Below are 17939 nucleotides of genomic sequence, written 5' to 3'. Positions count from 1 at the left end.
GAGACAGTAGATGATATGGAGAGTGACAGTAGATGATATGGAGAGAGACAGTAGATGATATGGAGAGGGGGAGAGAGAGACAGTAGATGATATGTAGAGACAGTAGATGATATGTAGAGACAGTAGATGATATGGAGAGAGACAGTAGATGATATGGAGAGTGACAGTAGATGATATGGAGAGAGACAGTAGATGATATGGAGAGAGACAGTAGATGATATGGAGAGGGGGAGACAGAGACAGTAGATGATATGGAGAGGGGGAGAGAGAGACAGTAGATGATATGGAGAGAGACAGTAGATGATATGGAGAGGGGGAGAGAGAGACAGTAGATGATATGGAGAGACAGTAGATGATATGGAGAGAGACAGTAGATGATATGGAGTGGGGGAGAGAGAGACAGTAGATGTTATAGAGAGAGACAGTAGATGATATGGAGAGAGACAGTAGATGATATGGAGAGTGACAGTAGATGATATGGAGAGTGACAGTAGATGATATGGAGAGGGGGAGAGAGAGACAGTAGATGATATGTAGAGACAGTAGATGATATGTAGAGACAGTAGATGATATGGAGAGAGACAGTAGATGATATGGAGAGTGACAGTAGATGATATGGAGAGAGACAGTAGATGATATGGAGAGAGACAGTAGATGATATGGAGAGGGGGAGAGAGAGACAGTAGATGATATGGAGAGGGGGAGAGAGAGACAGTAGATGATATGGAGAGAGACAGTAGATGATATGGAGAGGGGGAGAGAGAGACAGTAGATGATATGGAGAGAGACAGTAGATGATATGGAGAGAGACAGTAGATGATATGGAGAGAGACAGTAGATGATATGGAGAGTGACAGTAGATGATATGGAGAGGGGGAGAGAGAGACAGTAGATGATATGGAGAGAGACAGTAGATGATATGGAGAGGGGGAGATAGAGACAGTAGATGATATGTAGAGACAGTAGATGATATGGAGAGAGACAGTAGATGATATGGAGAGGGGGAGATAGAGACAGTAGATGATATGGAGAGACAGTAGATGATATGGAGAGAGACAGTAGATGATATGGAGTGGGGGAGAGAGAGACAGTAGATGTTATAGAGAGAGACAGTAGATGATATGGAGAGAGACAGTAGATGATATGGAGAGAGACAGTAGATGATATGGAGAGTGACAGTAGATGATATGGAGAGGGGGAGAGAGAGACAGTAGATGATATGTAGAGACAGTAGATGATATGTAGAGACAGTAGATGATATGGAGAGAGACAATAGATGATATGGAGAGTGACACATGGGACAAACACCAAATAGATGATATGGAGAGAGACAGTAGATGATATGGAGAGAGACAGTAGATGATATGGAGAGGGGGAGACAGAGACAGTAGATGATATGGAGAGGGGGAGAGAGAGACAGTAGATGATATGGAGAGTGACAGTAGATGATATGGAGAGGGGGAGAGAGAGACAGTAGATGATATGGAGAGAGACAGTAGATGATATGGAGAGTGACAGTAGATGATATGGAGAGTGACAGTAGATGATATGGAGAGTGACAGTAGATGATATGGAGAGGGGGAGAGAGAGACAGTAGATGATATGGAGAGAGACAGTAGATGATATGGAGAGGGGGAGATAGAGACAGTAGATGATATGGAGAGACAGTAGATGATATGGAGAGAGACAGTAGATGATATGGAGTGGGGGAGAGAGAGACAGTAGATGTTATAGAGAGAGACAGTAGATGATATGGAGAGAGACAGTAGATGATATGGAGAGTGACAGTAGATGATATGGAGAGTGACAGTAGATGATATGGAGAGGGGGAGAGAGAGACAGTAGATGATATGTAGAGACAGTAGATGATATGTAGAGACAGTAGATGATATGGAGAGAGACAGTAGATGATATGGAGAGTGACAGTAGATGATATGGAGAGAGACAGTAGATGATATGGAGAGAGACAGTAGATGATATGGAGAGGGGGAGAGAGAGACAGTAGATGATATGGAGAGGGGAGAGAGAGACAGTAGATGATATGGAGAGAGACAGTAGATGATATGGAGAGGGGGAGAGAGAGACAGTAGATGATATGGAGAGGGGGAGAGAGAGACAGTAGATGATATGGAGAGAGACAGTATATGATAATGGAGAGAGACAGTAGATGATATGGAGAGTGGCAGTAGATGATATGGAGAGTGACAGTAGATGATATGGAGAGGGGGAGAGAGAGACAGTAGATTATATGGAGAGAGACAGTAGATGATATGGAGAGGGGGAGAGAGACAGTAGATGATATGGAGAGGGGGAGAGAGAGACAGTAGATGATATGGAGAGGGGGAGAGAGAGACAGTAGATGATATGGAGAGGGGGAGAGAGAGACAGTAGATGATATGGAGAGAGACAGTAGATGATATGGAGAGAGACAGTAGATGATATGGAGAGAGGGAGAGAGAGACAGTAGATGATATGGAGAGAGACTGTAGATGATATGGAGAGAGACAGTAGATGATATGGAGAGGGGGAGAGAGAGACAGTAGATGATATGGAGAGGGGGAGAGAGAGACAGTAGATGATATGGAGAGGGGGAGAGAGAGACAGGAGATGATATGGAGAGAGACAGTAGATGATATGGAGAAGGGGGAGAGAGACAGTAGATGATATGGAGAGAGACAGTAGATGATATGGAGAGAGACAGGAGATGATATGGAGAGAGACAGGAGATGATATGGAGAGAGACAGTAGATGATATGGAGAGAGACAGTAGATGATATGGAGAGTGACAGTAGATGATATGGAGAGAGACAGTAGATGATATGGAGAGAGACAGTAGATGATATGGAGAGAGACAGTAGATGATATGGAGAGAGACAGTAGATGATATGGAGAGTGACAGTAGATGATATGGAGAGTGACAGTAGATGATATGGAGAGTGACAGTAGATGATATGGAGAGTGACAGTAGATGATATGGAGAGGGGGAGAGAGAGACAGTAGATGATATGGAGAGTGACAGTAGATGATATGGAGAGGGGGAGAGAGAGACAGTAGATGATATGGAGAGGGGGAGAGAGAGACAGTAGATGATATGGAGAGAGACGGTAGATGATATGGAGAGAGACAGTAGATGATATGGAGAGGGGGGAGAGAGACAGTAGATGATATGGAGAGAGACAGTATATGATATGGAGAGAGACAGTAGATGATATGGAGAGTGACAGTAGATGATATGGAGAGTGACAGTAGATGATATGGAGAGGGGGAGAGAGAGACAGTAGATGATATGGAGAGGGGGAGAGAGAGACAGTAGATGATATGGAGAGAGACAGTAGATGATATGGAGAAGGGGGGAGAGAGACAGTAGATGATATGGAGAGAGACAGTAGATGATATGGAGAGAGACAGGAGATGATATGGAGAGAGACAGGAGATGATATGGAGAGAGACAGTAGATGATATGGAGAGAGACAGTAGATGATATGGAGAGTGACAGTAGATGATATGGAGAGGTGGAGAGAGAGACAGTAGATGATATTGAGAGAGACAGTAGATGATATGGAGAGGGGGAGATAGAGACAGTAGATGATATGGAGAGTGACAGTAGATGATATGGAGAGAAGAGTTTTGAGATTTTATAAAACCTTTATTTTATACTCAAGTCGTAACACAAATAATGGCACACTCTGCCTTTTCAGATATTAAACAACAAATGTGTCATTCTTAAATAAACACAAAACATGAATAAATACAAATAAAAAAGCATTTCATCAACAAAAAGTAATTTCCCCTCCAGAAAACAAACCACTTCTAGTCCCCCTACCTCCTGTAATACAAGACCTGCCTCCCTCTCCAAACCACTTCTAATCCCCCTACCTGCTGTAATACAAGACCTGCCTCCCTCTCCAAACCACTTCTAATCCCCCTACCTGCTGTAATACAAGACCTAACTCCCCTCTCCAAACCACTTCTAATCCCCCTACCTGCTGTAATACAAGACCTGCCTCCCCTCTCCAAACCACTTCTAATCCCCCTACCTGCTGTAATACAAGACCTGCCCGTCCCTCTCCAAACGACTTCTAATCCCCCTACCTGCTGTAATACAAGACCTGCCTCCCCTCTCCAAACCACTTCTAATCCCCCTACCTGCTGTAATACAAAACCTGCCCGTCCCTCTCCAAACCACTTCTAATCCCCCTACCTGCTGTAATACAAGACCTGCCTCCCCTCTCCAAACCACTTCTAATCCCCCTACCTGCTGTAATACAAGACCTGCCTCCCCTCTCCAAACCACTTCTAATCCCCCTACCTGCTGTAGTACAAGACCTGCCTCCCTCTCCAAACCACTTCTAATCCCCCTACCTGCTGTAATACAAGTCCTGCCTCCCCTCTCCAAACCACTTATAATCCCCCTACCTGCTGTATTACAAGACCTGCCTCCCTCTCCAAACCACTTCTAATCCCCCTACCTGCTGTAGTACAAGACCTGCCTCCCCTCTCCAAACCACTTCTAATCGCCCTACCTGCTGTAATACAAGACCTGCCTCCCCTCTCCAAACCACTTCTAATCCCCCTACCTGCTGTAATACAAGACCTGCCTCCCCTCTCCAAACCACTTCTAATCCCCCTACCTGCTGTAATACAAGACCTGCCTCCCTCTCCAAACCACTTCTAATCCCCCTACCTGCTGTAATACAAGACCTGCCTCCCCTCTCCAAACCACTTCTAATCGCCCTACCTGCTGTAATACAAGACCTGCCTCCCCTCTCCAAACCACTTCTAATCCCCCTACCTGCTGTAATACAAGACCTGCCTCCCCTCTCCAAACCACTTCTAATCCCCCTACCTGCTGTAATACAAGACCTGCCTCCCCTCTCCAAACCACTTCTAATCCCCCTACCTGCTGTAATACAAGACCTGCCTCCCCTCTCCAAACCACTTCTAATCCCCCTACCTGCTGTAATACAAGACCTGCCTCCCCTCTCCAAACCACTTCTAATCCCCCTACCTGCTGTAATACAAGACCTGCCCGTCCCTCTCCAAACCACTTCTAATCCCCCTACCTGCTGTAATACAAGACCTGCCTCCCCTCTCCAAACCACTTCTAATCCCCCTACCTGCTGTAATACAAGACCTGCCTCCCCTCTCCAAACCACTTCTAATCCCCCTACCTGCTGTAATACAAGACCTGCCTCCCCTCTCCAAACCACTTCTAATCCCCCTACCTGCTGTAATACAAGACCTGCCTCCCCTCTCCAAACCACTTCTAATCCCCCTACCTGCTGTAATACAAGACCTGCCTCCCCTCTCCAAACCACTTCTAATCCCCCTACCTGCTGTAATACAAGACCTGCCTCCCCTCTCCAAACCACTTCTAATCCCCCTACCTGCTGTAATACAAGACCTGCCTCCCCTCTCCAAACCACTTCTAATCCCCCTACCTGCTGTAATACAAGACCTGCCTCCCCTCTCCAAACCACTTCTAATCCCCCTACCTGCTGTAATACAAGACCTGCCTCCCCTCTCCAAACCACTTCTAATCCCCCTACCTGCTGTAATACAAGTCCTGCCTCCCCTCTCCAAACCACTTCTAATCCCCCTACCTGCTGTAATACAAGACCTGCCTCCCCTCTCCAAACCACTTCTAATCCCCCTACCTGCTGTAATACAAGACCTGCCTCCCTCTCCAAACCACTTCTAATCCCCCTACCTGCTGTAATACAAGACCTGCCTCCCCTCTCCAAACCACTTCTAATCCCCCTACCTTCTGTAATACAAGACCTGCCTCCCCTCTCCAAACCACTTCTAATCCCCCTACCTGCTGTAATACAAGACCTGCCTCCCCTCTCCAAACCACTTCTAATCCCCCTACCTGCTGTAATACAAGACCTGCCTCCCCTCTCCAAACCACTTCTAATCCCCCTACCTGCTGTAATACAAGACCTGCCTCCCCTCTCCAAACCACTTCTAATCCCCCTACCTGCTGTAATACAAGACCTGCCTCCCCTCTCCAAACCACTTCTAATCGCCCTACCTGCTGTAATACAAGACCTGCCTCCCCTCTCCAAAACACTTCTAATCCCCCTACCTGCTGTAATACAAAACCTGCCCGTCCCTCTCCAAACCACTTATAATCCCCCTACCTGCTGTAATACAAGACCTGCCTCCCCTCTCCAAACCACTTCTAATCCCCCTACCTGCTGTAATACAAGACCTGCCTCCCCTCTCCAAACCACTTCTAATCCCCCTACCTGCTGTAATACAAACCTGCCTCCCTCTCCAAACCACTTCTAATCCCCCTACCTGCTGTAATACAAGACCTGCCTCCCCTCTCCAAACCACTTCTAATCCCCCTACCTGCTGTAATACAAGACCTGCCTCCCCTCTCCAAACCACTTCTAATCCCCCTACCTGCTGTAATACAAGACCTGCCTCCCTCTCCAAACCACTTCTAATCGCCCTACCTGCTGTAATACAAGACCTGCCTCCCCTCTCCAAACCACTTCTAATCGCCCTACCTGCTGTAATACAAGACCTGCCTCCCCTCTCCAAACCACTTCTAATCCCCCTACCTGCTGTAATACAAGACCTGCCTCCCCTCTCCAAACCACTTCTAATCCCCCTACCTGCTGTAATACAAGACCTGCCTCCCCTCTCCAAACCACTTCTAATCCCCCTACCTGCTGTAATACAAGACCTGCCTCCCCTCTCCAAACCACTTCTAATCCCCCTACCTGCTGTAATACAAGACCTGCCTCCCCTCTCCAAACCACTTCTAATTCTAATCCCCCTACCTGCTGTAATACAAGACCTGCCTCCCCTCTCCAAACCACATTTTTCAGTCCATATATCAGCCTTTGAATAAAGTGGAACTGGAAAGCAGCAGCTCTACTAGCAAGTTGTACAAGACCTTGTCCCCCCTCCTTTTTTGACAAATACAAAACACTTTGTGGAACCCAATGATATTTATCCCCCCAAAAATCTCCAATAATTGCCTGTATCTTGGCCAGAAGGCCAGATGGTGCCTCGAAAACATGACAACCGATGTCACAGTGCAGAGGCAATCACATTGTTAACAATAATAGTGTGTCCCCTATATGACATACCAGATAACAAACAATGCCATTTCCTCATCCTCCCTTCCACCATTTCAACCACCTCATTCCAATTTTGTTCCATAGTCCCCTCATTCCCTAGCTACACTCCAAGATACCCTCACACCATTCCAGCCCCCCTGGCAAGGCCACGATCCCTCATCCCCTAGCTACACTCCAATATACCCTCACACCATTCCAGCCCCCCTGGCAAGGCCACGATCCCTCATCCCCTAGGTACACTCCAAGATACCCTTACACCATTCCAGCCCCCCTGGCAAGGCCACGATCCCTCATCCCCTAGGTACACTCCAAGATACCCTCACACCATTCCAGCCCCCCTGGCAAGGCCTCGATCCCTCATCCCCTAGGTACACTCCAAGATACCCTTACACCATTCCAGCCCCCCTGGCAAGGCCACGATCCCTCATCCCCTAGCTACACTCCAATATACCCTCACACCATTCCAGCCCCCCTGGCAAGGCCACGATCCCTCATCCCCTAGCTACACTCCAATATACCCTCACACCATTCCAGCCCCCCTGGCAAGGCCACGATCCCTCATCCCCTAGGTACACTCCAAGATACCCTTACACCATTCCAGCCCCCCTGGCAAGGCCACGATCCCTCATCCCCTAGGTACACTCCAAGATACCCTTACACCATTCCAGCCCCCCTGGCAAGGCCACGATCCCTCCAGACCATTTCCCAATCTGTGAAGCACAACTTTTTTTGCCAGTTTACCTTTGCAGAGGACGTTCCCTTAAACCGATCAACCATTAGACTCAAACTATCCACCTTCACTTGATTTTTCACTAGAATAACTACATCATCAGCATATGCTGAGAGACGAATAGGAGGAATATCCGCTGAAAGTTTCACCCCTTCAATGCAACTTCTAATGTTATTTAGTAGTGGCTCTATAGCGATGGCATTTAACATTCCCGACAACGAACACCCCTGCCTAGTACCTCTACACACTTTAATAGGAGCACTCAAGCCACCGTTAACTTTCAATACACTTTCAATGTCACCATACATCACCGTGATCATGGCAATAAAATCAGAGCTGAAACCAAATGCCTCAAAGTTGCGTCATAAGTATTGATGTTCAACTCGGTCAAATGCCTTTTCCTGATCAATTGAAATTAGACCAGCATCCAACCCAATAGTCATAGAGACGTCCAGAAAATCCAGAATCAGGGAAATGTTATCCTCTATCTGCCAGCCGGGAACAAAGTAGGACTGGTCCGTGTGGATGATGTGCCCCATCACCTCCCTCAGCCTGGTGGACAAAGCCTTGGACAGGATCTTATCATCAGTGCACAGGAAGGCCACCGGCCTCCAGTTCTTCACCTCCATAGGGTCACCCTTTTTTGGCAGTAGGGTGAGTACAGCCCTCCTGCAGCTTATCTGTAGTAACCCTCCGGTCAAACTATTGGTAACTCCTGTTAGCCAATCCTCTCCCAACATAGCCCAAAAAGACTTTAAAAAAAGTCAACAAACAGGAAGCCCACCATTTTCCATGCCTTTCAATGCAGTGTATATCTCCTGCAAAGACAATGGTTGCTCAAGTTCACCCTGAGCTTCTGGAGCCCATCAATAAACTGTTGTCACTGTTATATCCTCTTTGTCCTCACACCTGTAGAGCTCAGCATAGAACTCTACTACCTTCTTTGTACTTTCTCTAGGGCGAGGGAGCTCCTGTCCATCAGCTGATTTGAAGCAAACAATAATTCCTCTCTGTTCATTCTTTTTCTCTGAACCAAAGAAAAATAGAAAATGACTTCTCGCCAATGCCCCCTGTGCTCTGATACCCAGCAGGTCTGCCAATGCCCCCTGTGCTCTGATACCCAGCAGGTCTGCCAATGCCCCCTGTGCTCTGATACCCAGCAGGTCTGCCAATGCCCCCTGTGCTCTGATACCCAGCAGGTCTGCCAATGCCCCCTGTGCTCTGATACCCAGCAGGTCTGCCAATGCCCCCTGTGCTCTGATACCCAGCAGGTCTGCCAATGCCCCCTGTGCTCTGATACCCAGCAGGTCTGCCAATGCCCCCTGTGCTCTGATACCCAGCAGGTCTGCCAATGCCCCCTGTGCTCTGATACCCAGCAGGTCTGCCAATGCCCCCTGTGCTCTGATACCCAGCAGGTCTGCCAATGCCCCCTGTGCTCTGATACCCAGCAGGTCTGCCAATGCCCCCTGTGCTCTGATACCCAGCAGGTTTGCCAATGCCCCCTGTGCTCTGATACCCAGCAGGTCTGCCAATGCCCCCTGTGCTCTGATACCCAGCAGGTCTGCCAATGCCCCCTGTGCTCTGATACCCAGCAGGTCTGCCAATGCCCCCTGTGCTCTGATACCCAGCAGGTCTGCCAATGCCCCCTGTGCTCTGATACCCAGCAGGTTTGCCAATGCCCCCTGTGCTCTGATACCCAGCAGGTCTGCCAATGCCCCCTGTGCTCTGATACCCAGCAGGTCTGCCAATGCCCCCTGTGCTCTGATACCCAGCAGGTCTGCCAATGCCCCCTGTGCTCTGATACCCAGCAGGTCTGCCAATGCGGCTTTTTTTATCTTGAGGGCTTGAGTATGACCTCGATCTCCTGTGGTCTCAACTAACGTCAGAACGTTCACTATTTCAGACTCTGGGGCGTTCAATGATCTGGTGACATTCATTGTGTATTGATTATAGTATTGTTGAAACCTTGATTTCCCCCTATATCACACCCCTGTTGGAGGGATACAAAACTGGCCTTTTGAGACCTCCATCTCTCCCAGAAAAACTACTTTTCCATTTCCTGAAGTGACCATCACTCAATAAAGTGATATTAAAATGCCAGTATGCACTTTTGGGTTTTACAGCGTTAATGTACACCACTTCTGTTACTAAACAATGATCACAAAAACCCACTGGGGTTATCACACTTGATTTACAGACTTGAGATTGATGCTCAAAACAATAAAACCTATCTAACCTGGCCAGAGAGATGGTGTTCTCTCTCACTTGGGCCCATGTGTACTGTCTCGTGCCTCCTTGTTGGCTCCACCAAATATCACACAGTTCATGTGTTACTATAAGGTGTTTTAAGATGATGATATGGAGAGAAAGAGAGGGGGACAATAGATGATATGAAGAGAGAGAGAGAGAGGGACAGTAGATATGGAGAGAGAGAGAGAGAAGGGGACAATAGATGATAAGAGAGAGAGAGAGGGACAGTAGATATGGAGAGAGAGAGAGAAGGGGACAATAGATGATAAGAGAGAGAGAGAGGGACAGTAGATAATATGGAGAGAGAGCGAGAGGGGAACAGTAGATGATGTGGAGAGAGAAGGGGACAGTAGATGATATGGAGCAAGAGAGAGGGACAGTAAATTATATGGGGAGAGAGGGAGGGGGACAGAGACAGATGATGATGATATGGAGAGAGAGAAAGAGAGAGGGGAGGGGGACCGAGACATATGATGATGTGGAGAGGGGGGGGCAGTATATGATATGGAGAGAGAGAGTGGGGGACAGTAGATTATCTGGAGAGAGAGGGGGACAGTATATGATATGTAGAGAGAGAGTGGGGGACAGTAGATAATATGGAGAGAACGTGGGGGACAGTAGATGATATGGAGAGAGAGAGAAGGGGACAGTAGATGATATGGAGAGAGAGAGAAGGGGACAGTAGATGATATGGAGAGAGAGAAGGGGACAGTAGATAATATGGAGAGAACGTGGGGGACAGTAGATGATATGGAGAGAGAGAGAAGGGGACAGTAGATGATATGGAGAGGGACAGTAGATTATATGGAGAGAGAGAGAAGGGGACAGTAGATGATATGGAGAGAGAGAGAAGGGGACAGTAGATGATATGGAGAGGGACAGTAGATTATATGGAGAGAGAGAGAAGGGGACAGTAGATGATATGGAGAGAGAGAGAAGGGGACAGTAGATGATATGGAGAGGGACAGTAGATTATATGGAGAGAGAGAGAATGGGACAGTAGATGATATGGAGAGAGAGAGAAGGGGACAGTAGATGATATGGAGAGGGACAGTAGATGATATGGAGAGATAGAGAGGGGACAGTAGATGATATGGAGAGAACGTGGGGGACAGTAGATGATATGGAGAGAGAGAGAAGGGGACAGTAGATGATATGGAGAGGGACAGTAGATTATATGGAGAGAGAGAGAAGGGGACAGTAGATGATATGGAGAGAGAGAGAAGGGGACAGTAGATGATATGGAGAGAGAGAGAAGGGGACAGTAGATGATATGGAGAGGGACAGTAGATTATATGGAGAGAGAGAGAATGGGACAGTAGATGATATGGAGAGAGAGAGAAGGGGACAGTAGATGATATGGAGAGGGACAGTAGATGATATGGAGAGAGAGAGAAGGGGACAGTAGATAATATGGAGAGAGAGAGAAGGGGAAAGTAGATGATATGGAGAGAGAGAGAAGGGGACAGTAGATGATATGGAGAGAGAGAGAAGGGTCAGTAGATGATATGGAGAGAGAGAGAAGGGGACAGTAGATAATATGGAGAGAGAGAGTGGGGGACAGTAGATGATATGGAGAGATAGAGAAGGGGACAGTAGATGATATGGAGAGAACGTGGGGGACAGTAGATGATATGGAGAGAGAGAGAAGGGGACAGTAGATGATATGGAGAGGGACAGTAGATTATATGGAGAGAGAGAGAAGGGGACAGTAGATGATATGGAGAGAGAGAGAAGGGGACAGTAGATGATATGGAGAGAGAGAGAAGGGGACAGTAGATGATATGGAGAGAGAGAGAAGGGGACAGTAGATGATATGGAGAGAGAGAGAAGGGGACAGTAGATAATATGGAGAGAGAGAGAGAAGGGGACAGTAGATGATATGGAGAGAGAGAGAAGGGGACAGTAGATAATATGGAGAGAGTGGGGGACAGTAGATGATATGGAGAGAGAGAGAAGGGGACAGTAGATGATATGGAGAGCGAGAGAAGGGGGCAGTAGATGAGAGAGAAGATGATATGGAGAGAGAGAGAGAGAGAGGGGGGCAGTAGATAATATGTAGAGATGCAGTAGATGATATGGAACGAGAGAGAGGGGGCAGTAGATAATATGTAGAGATGCAGTAGATGATATGGAAAGAGAGAGGGGGGCAGTAGATAATATGTAGAGATGCAGTAGATGATATGGAAAGAGAGAGGGGGGCAGTAGATAATATGTAGAGATGCAGTAGATGATATGGAGAGAGGGACAGTAGATTATATGGACAGAGAGAGAAGGGGACAGTAGATGAGAAAGAGAGTAGATGATATGGAGAGAGAGAGGGGTGGGGTCAGTAGATAATATGTAGAGAGGCAGTAGATGATATGGAGAGAGAGAGAGGACAGAGGCAGTAGATGATATGGAGAGAGAGAGGGGACAGAGGCAGTAGATGATATGGAGAGAGAGAGGGGACAGAGGCAGTAGATGATATGGAGAGAGAGGGGGTGGCAGTAGATAATATGTAGAGAGGCAGTAGATGATATGGAGAGAGGGGGGTGGCAGTAGATAATATGTAGAGAGGCAGTAGATGATATGGAGAGAGAGAGGGGACAGTAGATATGAAGAGAGAGAAGATATGGAGAGATAGAGAAGGGGACATTAGATGAGAGAGAGAGAAGATGATATGGAGAGAGAGGGGGTGGGGTAAGTAGATAATATGTAGAGAGGCAGTAGACGATATGGAGAGAGAGAACGGGGGCAGTAGATAATATGTAGAGAGGCAGTAGATGATATGGAGAGAGAGAGGGGACAGAGGCAGTAGATGATATGTAGAGAGCGAGAGGGGGACAGTAGATATGTAGAGAGAGAGAAGGGGACATTAGATGAGAGAGAGAGAAGATGATATGGAGAGAGAGGGGGTGGGGTAAGTAGATAATATGTAGAGAGGCAGTAGACGATATGGAGAGAGAGAACGGGGGGCAGTAGATAATATGTAGAGAGGCAGTAGATGATAGAGAGAGAGAGGGGACAGAGGCAGTAGATGATATGGAGAGAGCGAGAGGGGGACAGTAGATATGTAGAGAGAGAAGATATGGAGAGATACAGTAGAGAAGGGGACATTAGATGGTATATAGTAGAGAGAGAGAAGATATGGAGTGAGAGAAAGGACAGTAGAGGATATGGAGAGAGAGTGTGGTCTTTGTCCTACCTCCCACTCCTCTCCCCCCTTATTTTCCTCAATCGCTTCCTGTTTCCTCTGTTGTCTTTTTGCACTTCCTGTGAGGAACCCGGACAGCCATATTGTTTTTGTTCGGGGGGCTTATTTAGATGAGAGTGACAGGCCTGTACTGGTTTACTGTCTGACCCCTGTCATCCACCCAACCTTCTCTTTTATGTGTGTGTGTGTGTGTGTGTGTGTGTGTGTGTGTGTGTGTGTGTGTGTGTGTGTGTGTGTGTGTGTGTGTGTGTGTGTGTGTGTGTGTGTGTGTGTGTGTGAGAGAGAGAGAGCGAGAGATACAGGATGGACGTGGCTAGCTTCCTCTGTCAGTAAATTGTCAGACAGAAACAGTATGGATGATTTCTCCAAGTGAGTCTATTTAGGATCTTTGTCCTCCGACACGCAACACTTAACGGTGCTTCCCCTTTAAAATGTGTATATAGATTTACTTGTTAAGGGAGTGTGTGCAGGAGGCTCGATTTGTGTGTGTGCTTGCTCGTGTGTGAGTGTCGGCTGGGTGCCTGTCTGACACATGGTTTCGGTCTTCTGTCTGTCTGTTGCAGGTATTGATGCCAACATCACAGACTGCCAGGGAAGGACAGCTCTGGAGATCCTCAGAGAACACCCTGCACAGAAGTCCCAGCAAATCACTGCACTCATGCAAGGTACCACACATTAACATACACACGCATTAAAACCACACACACGCATTAACCACACACACGCATTAACCACACACACGCATTAACCACACACACGCATTAACCACACACACGCATTAACCACACACACGCATTAACCACACACACGCATTAACCACACACACGCATTAACCACACACACGCATTAACCACACACATGCATTAACCACACACATGCATTAACCACACACATGCATTAACCACACACATGCATTAACATACACATGCATTAACCACACACACGCATTAACATACACACGCATTAACACACACACGCAAACCTCTTAAGGCTAGGGGGCACTATTTTCATTTTTGGAAAAAAATAAACGGGCTATTTCTCAGGACCAGATGCTAGAATATGCATATAATTGACAGCTTAGGATAGAAAACACTCTAAAGCTTCCAAAACTGTAAAAATATTGTCTGTGAGTATAACAGAACTGATATTGCAAGCGAAAGCCTGAGAAAAATCCAATCAGGAAGTGACTCTTATTTTGAAACCTCTGCGTTCCTATGCATATCTATTGACCATTGAAAGGGATATCAACCAGACTCCTTTTTCTATGGCTTCCCTATTGTGTCTACAGCCACTAGACATAGTTTCAGGCTTTTATTTTGAAAAATGAGCGTGAACAACAACATTGCGTCAGTGGTCAGGTGGTGGCTCTCAGAGTGATTTGTGCGGCCATTGTTCCTACTGAAAAGCCAATTGTCCCGGTTGATATATTATCGAATAGATATTTGAAAAACACCTTGGGGATTGATTATAAAAAACATTTGCCATGTTTCTGTCGATATTATGGATTTTCCGGTGGATTTCTCAACCAAACGTGTACAAGAAAAGGAGGTATTTTGGCTATAAAAATAATCTTTATGGAACAAAATTAACATTTGCTGTCTAACTGGGAGTCTCGTGAGTGAAAACATCCGAAGCTCATCAACGGTAAATTATTTAATTTGATTGCTTTTCTGATTTTCGTGACGAAGCTTCCTGCTGCTAGCTGGACATAATGCTATGCTAGGCTATTGATAAACTTACACAAATGCTTGTCTTGCTTTGGCTGTAAAGCATAATTTCGAAATCTGAGATGACAGTGTGATTAACAAAAGGCTAAGCTGATGAATATGAATATTTTCTAGTAAGATTTTTTGACCGTTCCGTTATGCTAATTAGTGTAGTTGATGACAATTCTACCGGATCCGGGAGGGGTAGTTCCAAGTTAACACACACATGCATTAACATACACACACATGCATTAACATACACACACATTAACACACACATTAACATACACACACACACATGCATTAACATACACACACACATACACACACCTGAGCATGTGTTTACACACCACTCTTTCTCTCTCTCGTCGTGACAGTGTACGTGGTTGTTTAAAGTACCGGGCGGTGTAGTGTCCGAATGTGTGCAGATTGATACAAGTCGTTCCAAGAAGTGTATCTGTCCAATAGGGAACGAGAACAATGTAAGCCCTCTGTGTTGCTCTTCCTATACACAGGGGGGGGGGATTCTCTTACGCAACCTAATGCTTCAGCCATTGTCTTCTGCTCTCAGAGAACGATGCACTGTTATCACTAGTCCTGAGGTGTTAGTGTAGGATAATGAATTCACGGGTTAACTCATTGAGTTGAGTGGCCTGGTTATCTGCAGTTATGGCTAAGCTCCTAGAAAGACTATGGGATGTTCTGTAGGAGTGAGTGGTTTTGGGTTTGTGGATGTGGATGTGAATTTGGATGTCTTGGTTGTCCTTTTCAAGTCAAACTTTATTTGTCAAATGCCCTGAATACAACAAGTGTAGGCTTTACCGTGAAATGCTTACTTACAAGCCCTTAACCAACAGTGCAGTTCAAGAAGAGTTAAGAACATATTTGCCAAATAGACTAAAATAAAAAGTAACACAACAAGAATAACAATAACGAGGCTATATACAGGGGCACCGGTACCGAGTCAGTATGCAGGTGTACAGGATAGTTGAGGTCATCTGTACATGTAGATGGGGGCGAAGTGACTATGCATAGATAATTAACAGCGAGTTGCAGCAGTGTACAAAAGGGGTGGGATCAATGCAAACTTACGGAGTCGTGTTTGGCCACACAGTTGTGGGTGAACAGGGAATACAGGAGGGTACAAAGTACACACCCCTGAGGGGCCCCAGTGTTATGGATCAGCGTGGCAGACGTGTTGTTGCCTACTATTACCACCTGGGGGCGGCCCGTCCAGAAGTCCAGGATCCATTTGCAGTGGGAGGTGTTTAGTCCCAGAATCCTTAGCTTAGTGATGAGCATCGTGGGAGCTAAGGTGTTGAACGCTGAGCTGTAGTCAATGAACAGCATTCTCACATAGGTATTCCTTTTGTCCAGGTGACAAAGGGCAGTGTGGAGTGTGATTGAGATTGTGTCATATGTGGATCTGTTGGGGCAGTATGTGAATTGGAGTGGGTCTAGGGTGTCCGGGAGGATGCTGTTGATGTGAGCCATGACCAGCCTTTCAAAGCACTTCATGGCTACCGACGTGAGTGCCACGAGGCTGTAATCATTTAGGCAGGTTACCTTTGCTTCCTTGGGCACAGGGACTATGGTCGTCTGCTTGAAACATGTAGGTATTACAGACTCGGTCAGGGAGAGGTTGAAAATGTCAGTGAAGACACTTGCCAGTTGGTCCACGCATGCTTTGTGTACATGTTCTGGTAATCCGTCTGGCCCAGCATCTTTGTGAATGTTGACCTTTTTAAAGGTTTTGTTCACATCGGCTGCCGAGAGCGTTATCACACAGTCATCCATAACAGCTGGTGCTCTCGTGCATGCTTCAGTGTTGCTTGCCTCGAAGCGAGCATAAAAGGCATTTAGCTATTCTGGTAGGCTCGCGTCACTGGGCAGCTCACTTCTGGTTTTCCCTTTGTAGTCCGTAATAGTTTTCAAGCCCTGCCACATCCAATGAGCGTCAGAGCAGCTTATAAGAAATCCCGCTATGCCCTCAGACGAACCATCAAACAAGCAAAGCGTCAATATAGGATTCAATCTTAATCCTATATTGACGCTTTGCCTGTTTGATGGTTCGTCTGAGGGCATAGCGTGATTTCTATGTAAGCGTCCGGATTGGTCTCCCGCGCCTTGAAAGCGGCAGCTCTAGCCTTTAGCTCAATGGGGATGTTGCCTGTAATCTATGGCTTCTGGTTGGGATATGTACGTACAGTTATTGTGGGGACGACGTCGTCAATGTACTTATTGATGAAGTAATGACTGAGGTGGTGAACTCATCAATGCCAGTGGATGAATCCCGGAACATATTCCAGTCTGTGCTAGCAAAACAGTCCTGTAGTGTAGCATCCGTGTCATCTGACCACTTCCGTATTGAGCGAATCACTGGTACTTCCTGCTTTAGTTTTTGCTTGTAAGCAGGAATCAGGAGGATAAAATTATGGTCAGATTTGCCAAATGGAGGACGGGGGAGAGCTTGTATGCATCTCTGTGTGTGGAGTAAATGTGGTCTAGGACTTTTTCTCTGGTTGTACATGTGACATGCTGGTAAAAATGTTGTAAAACTGATTTAAGTTTGCCTGCATTAAAGTCTCCAGCCACTAGGAGCACCGCTTCTGGTGTGTTACCCCCACACATGCTCATGCAAATTGCCATCTAATTCTTACTCTATTTACCCGGAGTCAGATGAACTTGTGGACACCATTTGTTTAACTCTGCGTCCAGTATGAAGGTAGTTAGAGGAAGTTAGAGCTAGTGTTACGAGCCAATGCTAACTAGTGTTAGCAAAATGACTGGAAGACTACAGGTATGCTAGAGTATGGCGGCAGAACAGAGTGATTTCCACTAGATGGGCCAGCTGCAGAGTCAAAATTAGAAAATGTATGAAAACAAAAGTGTGCTTTTTGGTCTTCATTTAAGGTTCGGCATTAGGGTTAGCAGTGTGGTTAGTGTTAGCTTTAAAATCT

General features: G+C 46.5%; 1 protein-coding gene across 1 annotated transcript in view; it reads left to right on the top strand.

The window, feature by feature from the left end:
• LOC135515718 (ankyrin repeat and sterile alpha motif domain-containing protein 1B-like) overlaps positions 1-17939 on the top strand; it is a 358368-nt gene that overhangs the window by 111626 nt on the left and 228803 nt on the right. Inside the window, 1 exon segment of the mRNA XM_064939410.1 lies at positions 13837-13938. Within this exon segment, the coding sequence (XP_064795482.1) occupies positions 13837-13938 (102 nt within the window).

This window comes from Oncorhynchus masou, chromosome 27, assembly GCF_036934945.1.
Source record: "Oncorhynchus masou masou isolate Uvic2021 chromosome 27, UVic_Omas_1.1, whole genome shotgun sequence".
In the NCBI taxonomy this organism is placed as follows: domain Eukaryota; kingdom Metazoa; phylum Chordata; class Actinopteri; order Salmoniformes; family Salmonidae; genus Oncorhynchus; species Oncorhynchus masou.
This window is presented reverse-complemented; position numbering and strand designations above follow the sequence as displayed.